The sequence below is a fragment of the Falco naumanni genome, chromosome 20 (assembly GCF_017639655.2).
Source record: "Falco naumanni isolate bFalNau1 chromosome 20, bFalNau1.pat, whole genome shotgun sequence".
In the NCBI taxonomy this organism is placed as follows: Eukaryota; Metazoa; Chordata; class Aves; order Falconiformes; family Falconidae; genus Falco; species Falco naumanni.
The window spans coordinates 52,525-70,936 of NC_054073.1; the positions used below are offsets into that span (position 1 = coordinate 52,525).

The 18,412-nt window shown below is 57.6% G+C and overlaps 1 protein-coding gene across 1 annotated transcript in view; it reads left to right on the forward strand.

Annotated features, from left to right (window-relative positions):
* Positions 1-18,412, forward strand: part of MEF2D (myocyte enhancer factor 2D) — a 34,115-nt gene that overhangs the window by 2,431 nt on the left and 13,272 nt on the right. The window contains exons 2-6 of the mRNA XM_040577956.1: positions 6-137; positions 6,555-6,692; positions 10,748-10,958; positions 13,786-13,842; positions 17,536-17,726. Coding sequence (XP_040433890.1) covers positions 6-137; positions 6,555-6,692; positions 10,748-10,958; positions 13,786-13,842; positions 17,536-17,726 — 729 coding nt within the window. The remainder of the gene's footprint in view (positions 1-5; positions 138-6,554; positions 6,693-10,747; positions 10,959-13,785; positions 13,843-17,535; positions 17,727-18,412) is intronic.

An 18,412-nucleotide genomic window follows, 5' to 3' on the forward strand; every position in this document is an offset into this window, starting at 1 on the left:
GCGAGATCGCCTTGATCATCTTCAACCACTCCAACAAGCTGTTCCAGTATGCCAGCACCGACATGGACAAGGTGCTGCTCAAGTACACCGAGTACAACGAGCCCCACGAGAGCCGGACCAACGCGGACATCATCGAGGTGAGGCCACCCGTCCTCTCCCCGGCTTTGCCGGGATGGTGGAGCCAGCGTCGGCTCCGGCACCGCGGGTGGATGCAAGAGGCTGGTGCGGGTGGGGATGGGAGCGAGCAGATCGCCGGCGCTCGGTGTCAACCTGATTTTGCACCTTGTTGGCCCAGTTTGTGTCTTGGTTGGCCACCAGTCTGGATGGTGGAGTTGGAAAGTTTGAAGCTGTCTCGAGTCCTGTGTTGATTTACTGCCCTAAAATCGAGGGGGGGTGTGTGCTTTGGGGCTTCCCCGTGGTTGTGCCTCTGGTCCATACACAAGGGATGGTTTTGGAGGCATCTCCCGGGGTTGTGCCTCTGGTCCATAGCATGGCCAACCTCACAGCTGGGTGGGGCTGACCAAACCTTGTCCCCCTGCATTTTGTGGCTCTCCGAGGATGGTGGGTCCAGCCTGACCCACCCCAGCACCGCATCCGACCCTCGCTGGCGCCAGGGCTGCGCTCCCCAGCCAGAGCATCGCAGGAGATGCTCGGCCACCAGTTGCTGTGGGTGACGCCACGCTGGCTCTCCCCACTGCTTTGTCCTCACGCCCCGGTGCTGGCAGAGCATCGCCGGGTTCGAGCGCGGCGCATTTGGCCGGCGGGAGGATGCCAGCGGCACCTTGGCCATCGGTCACATCCCCTCCCCCAGCCACCCCCGGAGCCGCTCGGTTATCGCTCTTCAGCGTGTGGGCAGCTGCCTTTACACCCGGGCAAGTGAGAGGCATGGCTGGCTAATTATGGCATGGCTGGCTAATTATGACGGTACAGGTGGGCATCAATTAACGCCTGCCGCACGGGCTGCGCTGCTTCTGCCTTTGAATCCCTTTTGGGCAGCGCTCAGGCTTTGTTTCCATGAAGGAGAAGGAAAAAAAACCCAAAAAACTCTAACCTACCTCCTCAATCTTTTTTTTTTTTTTTTCCTTTTGTTTTTTCTTTTTTTCTTTCCCTTTTTTTTTCCTTTTTTATTTTTTCCTTTTTTTTTCTTCCCTTTTTTTTTTTTTTATTTTTTGACTCCGTGAAACGCATCTTTTCGAGAGGTTTGCACTCAAGGTTTTCACCTCGCTGGCTGCCCACCGACGTGCTGCCGCCGCAGAATTAGATTGAACCATGGCCAAGCACCACCCTGCCCTCACCAGCGTTTGGGGGGGGGGGTTCGGTTCTGCCAATGCACAGTTGCGTTAGGGGCCTTGGAAATGGTGCCAAAATGTCTTATTTTTTTGGCTCTTTGGAGCCCGGGAGTGTTCATCCACCGTGAAACTGCCGGGGTTTTGCCGGCGCGGTTCCCTGCTGTGCTGCTCAGCACAACCTCACCCAGCCTCTCCGGGATGCTCAGGCTGCGGCGCTCGCGCCGGCGAACAGATTTATCTTGGCCTCAAAATACCGTAAACATTTTGGGCAGCGTTCGCTGTTCCCTTATGGTCCAAGATGCAAACACTCCCCAGCCGACAAGTTACACGCAGTCCTTGGCACCCAAAGAAATAACTGTGTTTGCACCACATGAAAAGCTGGATCTGCATCCAAAGGCGAGGAGAGGAACATCGGGAACGGAAGGATATTGGTGGATGGCAAGAAAAAGAGCCCAAACACGCCGGGCTGGGCACGTCTTGCTGGCAGAGCCACCTCAGAGCGAAATGCGCCGCGGTACGTGCAGGTTTGGAGTTTGCTGGAGCATCCCTCCTGGTCCTCATCTCGTCTTGGAGCAGGATTAGGGCTCCTCTAAGTTTTTTGCTGGTTTGTACTGCCCCTGGGAGACTGCTCGTGGTCCTGGGGCTGATGTCCATCTCCCCCCAAGCCCAGGGCAGGACCCACCAGCCCGGCTTTGCCCCCACCGCGCACGGACCCAGTTTATCTCCTGTTTCTTGGTGGCTCCCAGTTGACCTTGACTCCTCTAAGAGTATCTTCACACCCTGGAAGCTTCCCCAGCAGCAATTTCCAGAGCCGTGAAAGCACAGGCTTGTGAATTTGCTACCAAGTAGGATTTGAGGGGATTTGAAGGGGCTGCTGCACGGACCTGCCTTCCCTGCCCCGCTCGTGGCCCCTCTCTGCCGGAGCATCTCAGAAGGGATGAGGAGCAACAAGGACCTGGGTGAATCAAGGCAGAAGCCTCTTGATTTCATTTTCCTGGTGGAGAAGGAGCGAGCGGTGGCTCCGGAGGCTTGGCCGAGCCGGGGGCTCCTCTCCCAGCTGCGACTGGGGGGGGGAGGTTCCTGGGACCAAGGATGCTGGTACCACCAGCTCCAGGTGGTACAGGCTGGTCTGTTCAAATTAAGTCCTAAAACAACGGTAAACAGGAGATCCCATTTTTTTATTTCATCCTGGGGAGGTGTTGTCCGTGGGGGGCACGGGGGGCACCCCATCACATGCTGCACAGTGATGCCCTTGAGGGGTTCACCCCCCTGGATGTGCCCAGGGATGATCCCCCTGGATATTTAAGGAGAAGTTCTGGGATGAGCATACCCAACCCCGGTTCAGGAGGGGCTCAGCACCCCAGCTGCCTTTTGGGGACCACCCCCTGTGGGACCACCTCCATCTTTCCAGGATCAGCAGCGGCTGTCGGGAGTGGGATTCATCCACCCAACCCCTGCGGCTCCCTCCGTGCCCGGCAGAGTCTGGGCCGCTGCAAGCTTTTAAGTCTGAACAAATCTCTCCTAATGCAGGGAGGGGGGTTTCCTTAATCAGGCGGGGGACAGCTGAGGCCCCCAGACAGGCACGCTGGGTGCCACGTGCGCGCCCGGGCTGGGATCACGCCGGCTTTGCTCCTCGCTGTCGCTTCTTGTTTCCTCGCAGCCCGGCTGACGTGCCAGCTTCTGATAAGGGACTTGGACGGGAGCAGAGCTGGGCACAGGGATGCTCCAGAGCCACTTAAAGTCACACAGCAATTTCTTTCCTTGGCTGCCTGTCCTGGAGGGGGCTGATTTTTATTTTTTTTTTTTTTATTTTATTTTTTTTTCCCCCTAATTCTCCTTCCTGGGATTGTCGTTCCCCAGGGTGCGTAACATCAGGTGTTTGGCGGGATGCTGGGGAGGTGGCGAAGTGCCACATCTTCCCCCCTCACCCTCATCCTCACCCTCATCCTCACCCTCATCCTCATCCTCTTCCTCATCTTCCCCCTCATCATCATTCTCATCCTCATCTTCCCCCTCATCCTTATCTTCCCCCTCATCCTCATCCTTATCTTCCCCCTCATCCTCATCCTCATCTTCCCCCTCATCCTTATCTTCCCCCTCATCCTCATCCTCATCTTCCCCCTCATCCTCATCCTCATCTTCCCCCTCATCCTCATCCAGACTTCCCCAAAGCCTGGGGTGATGGAGTCTCCCTCCTCTAAGGAAAGTCAACCGCATCCTGACGGAGCATCCTTTCCTCTCACATGTTCTGCATTTCCCTTTTCCGGCTGGAATTCTGTTCCCACATGAGCCGGGAATCACCGGTCTGGGATCATTGCCTGGAATAGCGGGACCTGCAGCAGGTCCTGCCGTGGGGGGATGGGCAGGTGGCATGTTTTTTTTTGCCAACGTGAAGTTCTCACCCTGGTTTTCTCCGTGGAAAATTCTCTGCTCCAAAGGAATTGATTTTAAAGCTATTTTAGCCAAAAAAAATAAATAGTTGTGTGCTGCTGGGTGCAACCCAGTGGCAAAATGGTTTCGTGCCTCTTCTGGTTTTCCCCTGGGAATGGGAATGAGGAGGGATGAGGAGGAAGGCTCTTCTCTCCGAGACCCTGCAGAGATCCTGAAAGTGGGGAATCCTTGGGATTCACTTCTCGCTCCAGCAGGATTGTTTTCCTTTCCCACCACCTTGTCAAAACGTGGGATGCACGGGGTTTTTTCATTAAAAAAAAAAAAAAAAAAAAATTGGAAAACCCAGCAGGCACTGCTGGTGCGGCTGGTAATGGCATTTTGTTGTCCCCAAGCTTTGGCTTGTGTCCTGCTGCCACTCAGGTCCCGGTCACCCACCGCCACCGGTGCTTCCCATCCCTGCAGACAACCCGGCAGGGATTTTATCCAACCTGGTGGGGATGGTGGCACCGTGGCCACTCGGGGCGGCTCGGGATGCTGCCGACCGAACTGGGCGAGGAGGTGCCGGGTCTCAAAGATAATTAAATTCCGACTAATTTTGTGAACTTGGTGGCCGGGGAGAGGGAAGAGACCGAGCTGCTAAGTTGGAGCTGGATTAGACACCGAATGTTTTAGAGCCGTGGGGGTGGGAGGTGGGGAATGCGGCAGGGGGTGATGCTGCGAGGGGCTTGGAGTGGGCTGGGGGCTCTCTCCACTTTCCTCGGCGGAGGTTTTGAGGCATTGACCCCTCTGGATGGTTTCATGCGGACTCAGAAATGGCAAAACGCTATTTAAGAAGGAGAAGGATGTCGTTGCGTGGCTGAAACCTCTCGAAAATTCACTTTTGAGGTTCCCTTCTTCGAGGGTCCCGGGGGGGATGCTTGTCCGGCCATACGATTCCCAAACCCACAGGCAGAGGGGAAGAGCTTCCAGGGATGCGAGGGATTGCCTTCATGTCTCCCAAGCAGGGATGGGAGCGATCCAGCAACTCTCCGTGCAAAGAGAACCGCTGCGAGGTGGGCACAGCCCCCTATAAGACACCGGAGAATCTCCCCAGCTGGTACCCTCTGCACGCGCCTGAAGGAAACCCGGCATTATCCCTGCTCACGGATGCTCATGCCCATCCATGCTCACGGAACAACTTTTTCCTACGTTACCTCTGAAAGAGAAAGAGGAGGAGGAAAAAACTTTTTGTTTTGTTTTGTTTTTAAATTAAAACTCAACTTTCCGTCTTTCATCCGCATCGGCGAAACAAAAGGTTTCAGGGGGAAAAAAAAAAAAAAAAAAAAAAAGAACTGAAAAAAGAAAAAAAATGTTCCTTCCCCACCGGCAGCACCTGTTCCTTTTTTTGGTCCGTTCTAAAAAGAGACAAGGACACGGACAAGAATAGAAAAATAATAGGGAAAAATCCTCGGGAACCTGCGGAAAAAGCCCTGGGAACCTCCTGTTGGTGCCAAGGACTCGGATTCTTTCTCTGTATAAAGAGACAGTAAAGAACAGGAATTAGGGGATACCAGGAGTTATTAGCAGGTAATTAGGTGATAATTATTAGGTGGTAGGAATTATTGGGGACACCAAACGGTGGCACCGTGGTCAAGCACAAGCCCCAAGCCCTTGGATGCTGGATGGGGCTGAGGATTTTTCCCCTCGGTGGATTAAGGCTACGTAACGAGCGTTCAAATCGCCCCCGCCAAGGAGTCGTTTTAATTAAAAAGATCGTGAAAAGCTTCGGCTGGATGGCAGGACGGGCTGGGGGATGGGGTTGGTGCCTGTTGCTTGCCGGGTACAGGCATCCGCCGCGGGGCGGGATGCGGCAGAGCCGCGCGGTGCCGGATTTTATCCGCTCCGGCAAAAGTTCCCCTGCCAGCTCCACGTTTCCCAGAGCTCACAGGTAGGCGAAGAGCCACTCCAGGATACGTTTTCCCCTCCAAATATTTATGTTTATTATTTTTTAGGAAGGCAGAGGAGAATTGTCAAAAGGCGCTTTTTTTTTTTTTTTTTTTTTTCATTTTTTTTTCTCCCCACCCCCCTCCCCTGCTGAATTTGGCATGAAAGGAGACCAAGACTTCCAGGAAATTCTGTAGCTTCGACTTCGGGGGGAAAAAAAAAAAAATCAATTGGCAAGCATTGGTTCCAGAATAATGCCTAATTGCTTTGGGTATTTTGAAATATTTTCAACAAAATTAAATGTGCCTGCCGAACGCCATCTGCAAATTGGCTACTGAGCACGAGAAGAGGAACTTTTTTGGGGGGGTTTCATCCGTAGGTCCAGGGTGGGATAACCCGGCTCCTGCGGAGGAAGGATGAGATGTCGCATCCTTCGCCCCGCAGCAGCGCCCAGCATCTCCACTGGTCCTGCCCTGGGGTTTGCCCCCCTGGTTGGGGGCGGGGGGGGTGGTGGGGGAACAACCCACTTTTCGCTGCTTATTTTGGCTTTTCTTTGTCTTTTTATTGATTTTGATCGGTGAGAAGGTTTTTCCCTCTTTTTAGCCGGTGAGCAGATCTCTTGCAGGTTGATTTCCCCTCCTTGTCGCCGTAGGAATTGCAGGTGACGGATGCGTCTGAGCTGGTCCGGGGGCCAAATTCGGCTCTGGTGTAAACAGCTCCTTCGAAAAACAAAGTGGTTTCTCTCTGTCCATCCCCACGGTGTCATTTCGGGATTAAAGACACCCCGGCATCAAAACCCGAGGGCCCGATCCTGACTTTGTAACCCCATTACGCTCAACGCCGTCTTGGCATCACCTCGTGCCAAGGGCAAGTCCTCGTTGGTCCAGGGGGGGCTTCCCGTGTTCCCCACCCCCATTCCCAGATCTCAAACTCTCCCGGTTGTGTTTTCAGACGTTAAGAAAGAAAGGTTTTAACGGCTGTGACAGCCCGGAGCCCGACGGCGATGACTCGATAGACCAGAGCCCCTTGATGGAGGATAAATACCGTAAAGGCAGCGAGGATCTGGATATCCTGTTCAAACGATACGGTGTAAGTACCTGCCCCTTGGCTGGAAAACCTTCATTAGATTTTTTTTTTGTTTGTTTGTTTTTCCTTCCGTTCAATCTCCCCCCAACCTCATCCCTCCCCGACACCCCCCCCCCCCCACCGTGTCCCGTCCCGTCCCCCCCAAACGTAACAGGCGCTGAACAAGAAGCACAGGGAGTGCGAGAGCCCAGAAGGGGATGAAGTGTTTGCGTTGACCCCGCAGACGGAAGAGAAATATAAAAAGATTGATGAGGAGTTTGATAAAATGATGCAGAGTTACCGGCTCGCAGTGAGTAGCTGGTGGTCTGCAGCCCCCCCCCCCCTTTTTCCCCTCCCCGGATGCCTCCGGGTGATGGGGGGGGCGGGTAGATTTTGCATGGCTTTGCTTCGGAGCCGTGCTGTGCCTTGGGAGCCGATGCGCGCAGCCCCGAATGTACCCCGGGGCTGACGGGTGAGATGCACCAGGGGACCTTGAGGGTCCCTCTTGTATCCCACCCGGAGAAGCAGGGAAATCCCTTGGGAAATCTGTTCCCATCAGCTCCGGCATTCCTGAGCCTCCTTGGCTCCAGCCAGCCAGCGCAGGAGGATGCTCTTCTCCCCTGCTTTGCTGCAAATACTGGATGAGCATCTCCTTTTCCCCCCCAAAAAAAAAGGATTTTCACCCGGGTTAAGACCCCAGCCTTCATGCAAAGCCGGCAGCAGGTGCCGGCCCCTCGCATCCCTGCAAGACTCAGCCCGGTTTGGGCTATTCCGCATTAATTCCCCCCAAATCCACCGAGCCCTTCGGGGGCAGCTGGTGGCCGTGGCAGAAATCCAGGGAGGTTTTAGCCCGTGATCCCGGAGCCGTCACCGGGGTGGCATCAGGACAGCGCTGAAAAGGGATTTGTGTCAGGAGACGGGAGGAGGAGGGGGACACGTTTCAAATTAGTTGTTAGTTCAAGGGAGCAGGGACTAGGGATGCAGGCAAGGCTCCCCCGGAGGGATTAGCCCCGAGTCACCGCAGCCATCCAGCAGCAGGAGGGAGGCTCCTTTCCAAGGGCTGGATGCAAAAAATTACACCACCCCCCACCAAAAAAAACCAACCACAAACCCCAAATCTGCTCTTCTGGGCTTTGCAAGCCCCCCCAAGTTAAAATTCTGGCTTTTCCAGAGAATAAAGTCTTGTGAAACCCACGGCTTTTTATCCTGCTGACTTGGCAGGGAGCCTCCCGAGGACCCCAAAATCCACAGCTCCATCCCCTGTATCTCGGGGAGGGGAGGTGACACGGGATGCAGGTGGTGCTGGTGGCTCGCAGCGATGCTGGGACAGCAAGCCCAGCCCTGCGAGGTGGGCTTAGTGCAGGATTAGCTCCTGCGAGGCTCTGCCTCCTCCTCCCAGAGGTTCCTCCCTGCTTTTGCTCATGGGGGGGGCTGCTCTCCACCCCCCAGGGTTTACCTATGGTGGCTGGGCATGCCACCCCCTCCCCAGCACCTGGCACAAGCCCTGCCACCTTTGCAAAATAGGTTGGAAAACCAGGAGAGCTTTCTCCTGGGTGCAAAACAGTCTCAGAAAAGAGGGATGGCTTAGCATCTGTATTTTTCTGCAAAGGGGGGGCTCCGAGCAGGCTCCCACTGCCGGAGGCAGCATCCAGCCACGCCGTAAAGGAGCAATCTGTGCCCTAAAGTCATTTTGGCCGGTGACATTCAGGTGCTGAGCGCTTCGGAGTCAGGGCGTAGCATCTGGCTCCCCCACTAAACCTCCCTGCGCAGCCAGGGACCGAGTAATGCCAGTGGAGCGTGTGTGCGGTTGAAGAAGATGCTTTTTTTTTTTTTTTGCTTTTTTTTTTTTTTTTTTTTGTTAACCAGCTGGGTTGGTTTTGTGTGTGACGGGAACTAACCAGACTGGGCGGCCGGGGAAGCTTTAACAACAGCCTCATTCGCTGCAGAGAGGCCTCGGCGTGGCTTCTGCCTTTGGTGTTTGTGATGGCTTTTCATGAAAAGAGAAATTGTTGAGGTTTGGCTGGTGTGTGCATCTTCTCCCCCCCTGGATTTTGGACTGATGTGCAAGCCGCCTTCCCTAAGTGCCCTCCCTGGGTGGGGGCGGGGGAGGAGGGGTGGGGGGGGACCTGGGACCTTGTAGCTGGTGGCTTGGGTGTGCATCTTGCTGCATCAGCCTGATGCTTTTTTTGAAGGTGCAGTGGGATAGATACGGCTGAAAAGCAAAAACTCTGCTCTTGGGTGGGTGCCTCAACCTCCCGGCTTTATCACGGGATAAATTTATTGCTTCAGATGCGATGCACGGGGAAGGGGGGGGGTTAGCTTTGCTTTTCCCTTCCCCTTCCCGGGAACGTGCACGCATGCAGACGCATTTGCAGTGATTTATTACACAACACTGCCTCGGCGTTCGTGCAGCGCCCGAGAAACCTTCTTCCTCCGGGTTTTGCAGCCGTGTAGAATAAGCTGGGGTGGGGGTGGGGGGGGCTGGCTGCATTACAGCTTCTCTGTGTGAAGGGCTGGGAAACACTGAGCCCGGTCCCCTCGGAGCGATGCCGAGCCCGGTCCCCTCGGAGCGATGCCGAGCCCGGTCCCCTCGGAGCGATGCCGAGCCCGGTCCCCTCGGAGCGATGCCGAGCCCGGTCCCCTCGGAGTGATGCCGCAGCGCAGGCTCAGAGCCGGGTCCTGGGAGCTTGGCTGCAGCCACGGGATGTCTCTGAAGGACACGATGCCCTTGAGAGGCTGGTGGGGAGGGTTGCCAGCAGCGAGGCGTGGGGGAGCACCGACCCACTCCTTCCTCCCCGCCTCCCCTCTTACCCCCAAAAGGAAAACACCCCCTTTAGGAGCAGCTTTCTGGAAGCAGGGGTGGGGGTGCAGGGCAGCAGCCCCCACCCCGCTGCTGCAGGGGGGGATGCTCAGCTCCCTCTGCCCTCGCTGGGGTCCCAGCACCAGCCCCACTGGTCCCACCCAGCGCTGGCCACCTCTGCCTCTCCAACCCTGAGCAAATTAAAGTGGGACTTTAGCAAAGCCCCTGCTAAAGCCTCTAAGCAGGTGCCTGCTCCGGTTAAGGAAGAGCAAATCAGTGACATAAAACAGGCGATAATCGCGGCGAGGCTGGCTCCAGCGGGGACGCTGGGGGGGCGGGGGGGGGGGGGGGGAAGCTGCTCCTCCACCTGTGGCCAAGGGACAGGGCTTTGGCGATGCTTCTGCTTCGCTGGGGTCAGCTCCTCCTCCTTCCCAGCAGCTCCCAGAGGTGCCAGTATGGATCCCAGCATCCCCCCCGGGGGTTGTGGGGAGCCAGGACGGATCCCAGCATCCCCCTCGGGGTCTGTGGGGAGCCAGGATGGATCCCAGCGTCCCCCCCGAGGGCTGTGGGGAGCCAGGATGGATCCCAGCATCCCCCCCGGGGTCTGTGGGGAGCCAGGATGGATCCCAGCGTCCCCCCCAGGGTCTGTGGGGAGCCAGGATGGATCCCAGCGTCCCCCCCGAGGGCTGTGGGGAGCAAAATCAAGCTTTTCCCAGATGCTCGGCCGCTAGCAGCAGTGCCAGCCCCAACCGGTGATCCCCTGCCAGCTCATTGGGAAGGCCCTTCCCATCCCGCTGGATGAGGACCAGCCTCGTAAAATCCCAATGGGCTGCCTGGCCTCTGCGGTGGGATGAAGGGCACCGTGCCGCTGCCCCCCTTCGTGCTTGGGGGTGTTCCCAGCCACCCCTGGCCAGATACAGCCTGAAAATGGGGACCAAAGCGACCGGTTGCAAAGCTTTGACATGTCTGAGCTGACGACAGGTTGTTCTTCCCGGTTTTCCCGGGTGGGCTCTGAGCTCCGGTGCATCCCTCCGCGATGCCAGCGCATCCCTCCGATGCCGGCACAAGCAGGGTGCAAGCACAGCCCTGCAGCTCAGCAATGAAATGAGGGGTTTGGGGGGGCGGCCCGGGGCTGTCCCCTCTTTTTCAGCAGTGGGGTGTTGCTGCCATGGTGCAGGATCAGTCCTGCCCTTGCTCCGAGCCTGCAAAGCGCGGAACCCCCCCCCTTCCCTGCTCCGAGGGGCACCTGCTCCCCTTTACCCCCCTGCTCTCTGTTCAGTCCGCAGTGCCCGCCCCGAACTTCGCCATGCCGGTGACGGTGCCGGTGACCAACCAAAACACGCTGCAGTTCAGCAACCCGGGCAGCTCGCTGGTGACACAGTCCCTGGTCACCTCCTCGCTGACGGACCCCCGACTCCTTTCGCCGCAGCAGCCGGCGCTGCAGAGAAACACCGTGTCCCCGGGGCTGCCGCAGAGACCGGCCAGCGCAGGTAAGCGATGCCGGGAGCCTTCATACCCCATCTCCTCCTCATCCTCCGTGGGGCATCCCAGGGGACAGGGGACACCCCTGCTGCTTCCATTCACCCCCACCCCGAGCTGGGATGTATCCCTGCATCCCTGGGTGGCAGGAGCATCCTGCCAGGGTCGCTTATCCCAGCCCTCCTGCCAGAGGTTAATGCCTCCAGTTTGTGCCTTGGCTCCAAACTGGGGGTGACCCCCCCCACCCCTCCCCCCATCCCTGGCCTTACCCAGGGCTTTTGGAGAGCTGGATCCCTGCAGGGATCTGTTTCAAGGTTGGGCAGCGCAAGGAGATGAGTCACCCCAGGCGCTGTTCCCAGGCTTGGGGGTGGCTGCCGGCATCCCGGGTGGCTGCCAGCATCCCGCTCGCCGGTGGCACTCCGGTGACATGGGACCGCTGCCTAAAAAGGGCTTTTCTGCAAGTCGGGCTCTGCTGGTTGCAGTTGGTCACCCAACGATTACTCATACGGATCTGCTGACAGATCCGAGGGAGCGGTCTCGTTTCCAGCGGGGACTGGCCATGGGTAGCACAGGGCAGGTTGTCACCCTTGTCCCCTGCAGCGGCGAGGAGGAGGGGGGGACACGACGTGTGACCACAGCCTGGCTCTCCCCCAGTGTGATCATAAATAATAATAGCGTGCAGAAAGCCCCTGCCTGCTATTTCGGTTGTCACAGATGCTCTGTCAAAATCGCAGGGGCTGCAAAAGGCAGAACCTGGTGACAGTGACCTCCCCGGACATCTGGGCGGTGGGCACCGGGCTGTGTGTGCTCGGGGGGGGGCTTTGTAAAGGTGGGAGAGGGGCTGGGGGGTGCCGCCGGGGTCAGAGTGAGCAGGGAGAGTTGCCTGGGCTGGGATGCAACAGGAGCTTTTGTGGTTTGAAGGCAGTTTAGTTGCTTACTGCCAGCTGGAAGCACTGGGGTACCAGGACCCCCAGACCTGAGCCGGGGGGGGAGTGGGGGGGGGGGCTTTGCTCTAGGACCGATCCCAAAGCGCGACGTCTTGCTCCAGGCTGGGCGGCGGAGCCCTCCCGGGGCACGGAGGGCTGCAGGGATCTCCCCTGCCCTCTCACAGGCCCCTCTGCCATATAAAAAAAAAGAAAAAAAGAAAAAAGAAAAGAAAAGACGCCGTTGTAATGCAGAAGGCGCTGGACCGGTGGTTCGAAGGGGGATAATTTCGCGGTTGCAGGCGCAGAGGTGTTCCAAGTCCGGCCATCTGCGTCTCATTCACTTGCTGCCTGGGACACGGAAGAAATCCTGTTTATAGGAGCCAGGGCATGTTAAAAGAATTTTTTTTTTCCTTTTTTATATATATATATATATATATATAATTTTTTTTTTAGCAATGCGCTTGAGCTGCGGTGTTGTTTCCAAAGCAAATGCAAGCGGAGCGTTGGGTCGGTGTCTGCTGGGGGATGGCGCGGGAGAAGGGTGGCCAAGGGGGTTTATTGGGCTGGGAATGGGGAGTACTGGGGTCTGGGGGAGCAAGTGGGGTCCCGCAGCAGGGCACAGCCCCCACATCCCAGTGGGATCCCTTCTCCGGGACTTGGGAGGCGTTGGGATGTCTGGCTTTGCATCCTCACCCCTTGAAGAAAGGGCGGCTGCCGCAGCGCCGCACCTGCCACATTTTGGGGGTCCCCTTGTCCTTTTTTCCAGCTGCCAGATATTTGGGGGACCACCAGCATCCCCGAAGGTGGCCCGGCATCCCTGACAGTGGTCCCACGTGGGAAGCAGCCGCGCTTCCCTGCACGGCGACTTCAGGGGCTCACTGCAAGCCCAAAGCCCAGAGCTGGGGGGCTGGGGAAAAAAAAAAAAAAAAAAAAAAAGGCAAAAAAAGGATTTCTGTCTCAGGTTTCCCCATCTGGGGGGAGGGGGAGAAGGGTTGGGCAGCGGTTAGAGGTGGGATTTGGGATTGGAGGCTCCTCGTTCCCTTAGCCAGGGCTCCGGAATGACTGCGGTTGGAGCTCCGGAGCCTCCGTGCCGGCTGTTGGCCGAAATCATCAGCCGCAGTGTGGCCAGGGGCAGCCCGGGGTTGTGAATAGGCGGCTTTCAGAAATAATAACGAGGCAGAAAGCGAAGAAAAAATAAATAAGTAAATAAATAAACTTTAAAAATATAAAAAATAAAATAAAATAAAAATAAACATTTAAAAAAATAAAAGAATAAAAATTTAAAAATCTAAAAAAATTATTAAAAAGTTAAAATGAATAAAAAATAAAAAATAAAAAATAAAAAATAAAAAATAAAACCTTCTCGCAGGCAAGGCAAAACGTTGAGTTTCTGGGGGATGAAAAGGCCTCTGGTCTGGTTTTTCCCGGCACGGCGGGGAGCAGCGGCGCTTTTCCAAGCGTTGGGACTGCGGGAGGCGGAATCGTAGCGGCGTCCTGGCAGCGCGGGGCTGGTTTCCATTCGGTGCGAACATTATGGGGTGGATAGTGTTTCACGTCTTGCTGCTGGGGCTGCCTTCCCCGGCAGCACCAGCCCCGTGTCCCCCCCAAAAGGGGGGCTTGGAATAAAATAGCCGCAGTGTTTTCCCAGCCGCCTCCTTTGGAGCGGGCTCCTGTGCCGCCTGGCTCCTTCCCAAAGGAAACGGATCCGCCTGGATAATGTTTCCCAACCTGATCACCAGGAACGCTGCTCATTTTGCCCAAGGAATCTCTCCCCCGGGAAGGCGACACCGCTCGTTTTCCTCTGCCTTCCTCCCTCGTGCTCACCCTCTTCCTCCCCACCACCCCCGAAAAAAAAAAAAGAGGGATGCTCCCCCTTTTCCCGAGTGACCCCGTGTTTCCAATTCCTTTGCAGGGGCGATGCTGGGGGGAGACCTGAACAACACGAACGGAGCCTGCCCGAGCCCCGTGGGTAAGTGAGGGGTCGCTGCCTCTCGGGACCCCCTGCCCTCGGCTCCCTTTGCCGCCCCGTGCCTCAGTTTCCCCGCGTTCCCGCAGGATTGTGCTTTGCCCGTTCGGCACCGTTGGTCAGCGAAGAAGTGCTGGGGAGGATTTTGGTGGAGACCCCAGTGACCAGGGCAGGAGGGGGGGTGTGGGGGTGTGTTTTGGGGGGGGTCAGCATCTCCCCTGGGGTTTTGGGAGAGCTGCAAATCAATATTTTTTTTTTATTGGATTGGAATGGAATGGAATGGAATGGAATGGAATGGAATGGAATGGAATGGAATGGAATGGAATAGATTGGAGAGCTGGATTGGGACCATGATTTGGGAATTTCTGGGTTCAGCTCCCCGCGCTGAGCCCTGACCTCGGGGGGAGTCACTTCACACCCGACCCCTCGTTGCGCTCGAGCCCTGTCAAGGAATTTTACTGCCAAGAAAAAAAAACTCATTAAGGTCCTTTTCCGCCCCGAGAACCTCGGTGCTAACAAGGCTCAGACCTCGGGGCTGAGCTCCCCGGCTATAAAACGTGCTAATTATATACCTGATGCACCGCTGGGTGAGGGCTCTGGGGCAAGACCCCAAACCAACGCCAGCCCCCGGATCCCGCTGGGCAGCAGCTGCCGCTCCCAGCACCACTGGGGCAGGATGGGCTGCGGTCCAGGGTGGAGCAGGATGGATGCCGAGCATCCCCGGGCGAGCCGAGTCAGCCCGTACCCCGGAGCTCGTCACCCCCTTGGGGTTTTTTTTGCGGTGGGGCTGCAGCCAGTGGCACGGAGGAGGAGTGGGATATTCGGTGGTGTCCCAGTTAAAACCACTTGGAGACTGGGTCCCACCGGTTGGGTGGATGGGGCTGTCCCCAGCCCTGGCACCACGGTTGGTCTTGGGAATAACTTTTTCCCTGTGCTGGGTGGCAACTGTGCCAGCACCGGCGGAATTTCTCCCTGGGGCCAAATCCTGCCAGGGCAGCTGGTGGGGCTGGCATCTCCCTGGGGCCAAATCCTGCCAGGGCAGCTCGTGGGGCTGGAATGTCCCTGGGGCCAAATCCTGCCAGGGCAGCTCGTGGGGCTGGCGTCTCCCTGGGACCCTTCCAGCTCCCGGTGCGGAATTTTTTGCTGCTCCTCCAAAGGGGGAGGGAAGGGGTCTTCGTGCCGCAGCCCCCAGCCACCTTCGTGGCCCCTTTTCGCCCCCACGTCAGCTGTCGAGAGCAGCCGTGGCGGCGGGGAGCTTGGCAGGGCCCGTGAATGTCAGCATTGACGTCACCGGAGCATTCCCTGCGTTCCTGCTGCTGCTCCAGGAACCAGGCGTGAGGAGCAGGGACAGCCCGGCCGCAGCCAGCCCAGGACCCCCACTGTCCCCAGACCCACCCCCCCCCCATCCCCGGCGCTCCCCGTGCCAGCTGTGGGAGGGGAGTGTGGCTCTGGCACTGCGCTTGCGGTTTTGGGGTACCCGGGATATCTCTTCCTCCTCCTCCTCCTCCTCCTCCTCCTCTTCCTCCTCCCTTGCAATCTCTGCAGCACCAAGTGATCACCTGCTGCCTCTGAGTCATCAGCCACCGGGTGCCTCTGGCCCAATCCTGCATCGATGCTGGCTGCATCCCCGTGTCCTGCCTGCTCAGCACGGGGTGCACCGTCCCTGGGGTCCCTGGGGGTGGGAAGCCCCCTGCCCACCCTGCCTGCACACCATGGAGTGCACCGTCCCTGGGGTCCCTGCGGGTGGGAAGCCCCCTGCCCACCCTGCCTGCACACCATGGAGTGTACCGTCCCTGGGGTCCCTGGGGGTGGGAAGCCCCCTGCCCGCCCTGCCTGCACACCATGGAGTGCACCATCCCTGGGGTCTCTGCGGGTGAGAAGCCCCCTGCCCACCCTGCCTGCACACCATGGAGTGCACCGTTCCTGGGGTCCCTGGGGGTGGGAAGCCCCCTGCCCACCCTGCCTGCACATCACGGGGTGCACCGTCCCTGGGGTCCCCGGCTCTGTGAGGGCACAGGGTGCTGCCAGGCTCAAAGTCACATCAGGGTGGTGCAAAGGCAGCCCTGAGTGCTGCGCTTTTGGAGCCCTTTTTGGGGGGTCCCTCCCATCTCCAGCTCATGGGGGTGGCCAGATCCAGGCTGGGGGGACTTCTGATGACAGTGCCCAAGGCCACCTTCATGGGAAGCCCCTTTGTGGGGGGTGGGTGGTGGCACAGGGACCCAAATCTGCTCCCATAATCCACACCCTGACTGATGCGCACGAGGCATCCCCATGAGAGCCGCGTGTGCACCCGCGTCGGTGCCACCTTGGCAAGGAGGATGTCAGGGGGTTCAACATTTCTTCTGGCTTTGCCTCCGTCGCTTTTTGCATGGGTAGCAAAGGGCACCTGGAGAATTTTTTGCACCTTCATCGTTAGTAAATATCAAAAATAAATATAAAAGCCAGTGGACTCGCAAGCCAAAGGCATGTAGGTCACGGTGCGGGGAGGCAGGAGGTACCCGGGACCTGATGCACCAGGCACATGCCTTATGCACGGCTGCTCACGGTGATTTGGCACCGGGAGGACACCTCTTTGGGGACAGGGACACGGATGCAGGAGTTGCAAGACGGGGCCACCGCGAGCATCCCTGATGGGCAGCTCCCAGCCACCCTGGTGGGGCAGCAGCACCGGTCCCCAGCAGCACCAGTGGGGTCAGAGCCGTGGTTCCCAGGGTGCGTGGCCATCCCCCTTGCCCAGTTTGCCCCATCACTGATGTGTCCAGCACTGGGACAGCTCTGGGAGAGGCAGCGCCTGGTGCTTGGCCCCTGATGAGCACGCGCCATGGCTGCGGCGTCACTGCCACCAGCCGCCTGCTGAAATGCAGATGTAGCGCAATGGTAGATGTGATTAATAATGCAATCAGCGACCTATTTTTCCTGGTCTAACGTGCAATGAATATGAGGGCTGAATCCTGGTGATTGCTAAATGCCTTTCTATCTTTGGGGCCTATTCACAAAAAAAACCACAACCCTCATCAGAACAGTAATCTGATCCAATTTATTCCTTTCCTGATGTTCATCAAATCTTTTCCTTTTTAATTTTTTTCTTCCTTTCCTTTCTTCTTTCCCCCCCCCTCCCCCCTCTCTTTGCACATAAAATCCTTAAGTGGGGCAGCAGGAGGAGGAGGAGGAGGGAACCTCAAATCTTCAAAGGGGCAGTGGGATCAGTGAACTGAGTCCTCGCTCTGCCACAGCCCCTTTTCGCTGCTCCGGTACCATAAAGGGACCTTAAAAGTGAAAGTAACAGTAATTATCCCCCCTTGCTAGGGCCCCAGTACCCTGCTGGAGCAGCATAAAGATGCCTTGCTGCAAATCAGGCCTGTAATATTTATTGGATCTTATTGCAGTAACGATGGTGGGTTCCTGTTCCTGCAGGTTGGGGAGCTGCCCCAGGAGCTGGGGGCTGCCCGCCTGCCCCCGCCGCTGCCCCTGCCCCTGCCCCTGCCCCTGCCTGGGGCAGGTTGTCCTGCTTGTGATGGGGAGGGTGCACCCGCTGCAGGCACTGCCTGGGGGCTGGGGATGAGCCTGCGTGGGGTGCGGGAGGGTTTTGGGGGGATGCAGGGAGGAGCAGCCCTGTGGTGGCACCGCTCGCCGTGTGTGCGTTTGCCACCCCCGTGCATTCACCTCCTTCCTCTCTGTCCCCCCTTTTTCCTGCAGGAAACGGCTACGTGAGTGCCAGAGCCTCGCCGGGTCTCCTTCCCGTGTCCAACGGCAGCAGCTTGGGCAAAATCATCCCGGCCAAGTCCCCGCCGCCACCCTCGCACAGCACCCAGCTGGCCAGCAACAGCCGCAAGCCGGATTTACGAGTCATCACCTCGCAGAGCGGGAAGGGGTTAATGCACCATTTGGTGAGTCCTCACCGGGGTCTGCAAAGCCACCACTGGGGTGGGAGCGTGTCCCCTGCCAGCAGACAGGTTGCAGGGTGGTCTCAGTGCTGGAGCAGGTGTGGTGTGGGCACCTATTCCATGCCATAGCAGTGGGAGCTGGCGAGGACCTTGCCGGTGGGGAGACCCCCAGGAGGAAACTTGGAATTCCCGTTTGCACCGGGCTGGATGCAAACAGGATGGTGCAATACCTGTGGGTGCAAACAGGATGGTGCAAAGGTGCCAACAGGATGGTGCAAAGCCCGTCGGTGCAAACAGGACGGTGCAAAACCTGTCGGTGCAAAACCCATCGGTGCAAACAGGACGGTGCAAAGCCTGTGGGTGCAAAACCCATCAGTGCAAACAGGATGGTGCAAAACCTGTCGGTGCAAAACCCATCGGTGCAAACAGGACGGTACAAATCCTGTTGGTGCAAACAGGACAGTGCAAAGCCTGTCAGTGCAAACAGGTCGGGGCAAGACCTGTGGGTACAAAACCTGTCGGTGCAAACAGGACAGTGCAAAGCCTGTCGGTGCAAACAGGATGGTGCAAAACCTGTCAGTGCAAAAACCTGTCAGTTCAAACAGAATGGTGCAAAACCTGTCGCTGCCAGCAGGATGGTGCAAAGCCCGTCGGTGCAAACAGGATGGTGCAAAGCCTGTGGGTGCCAA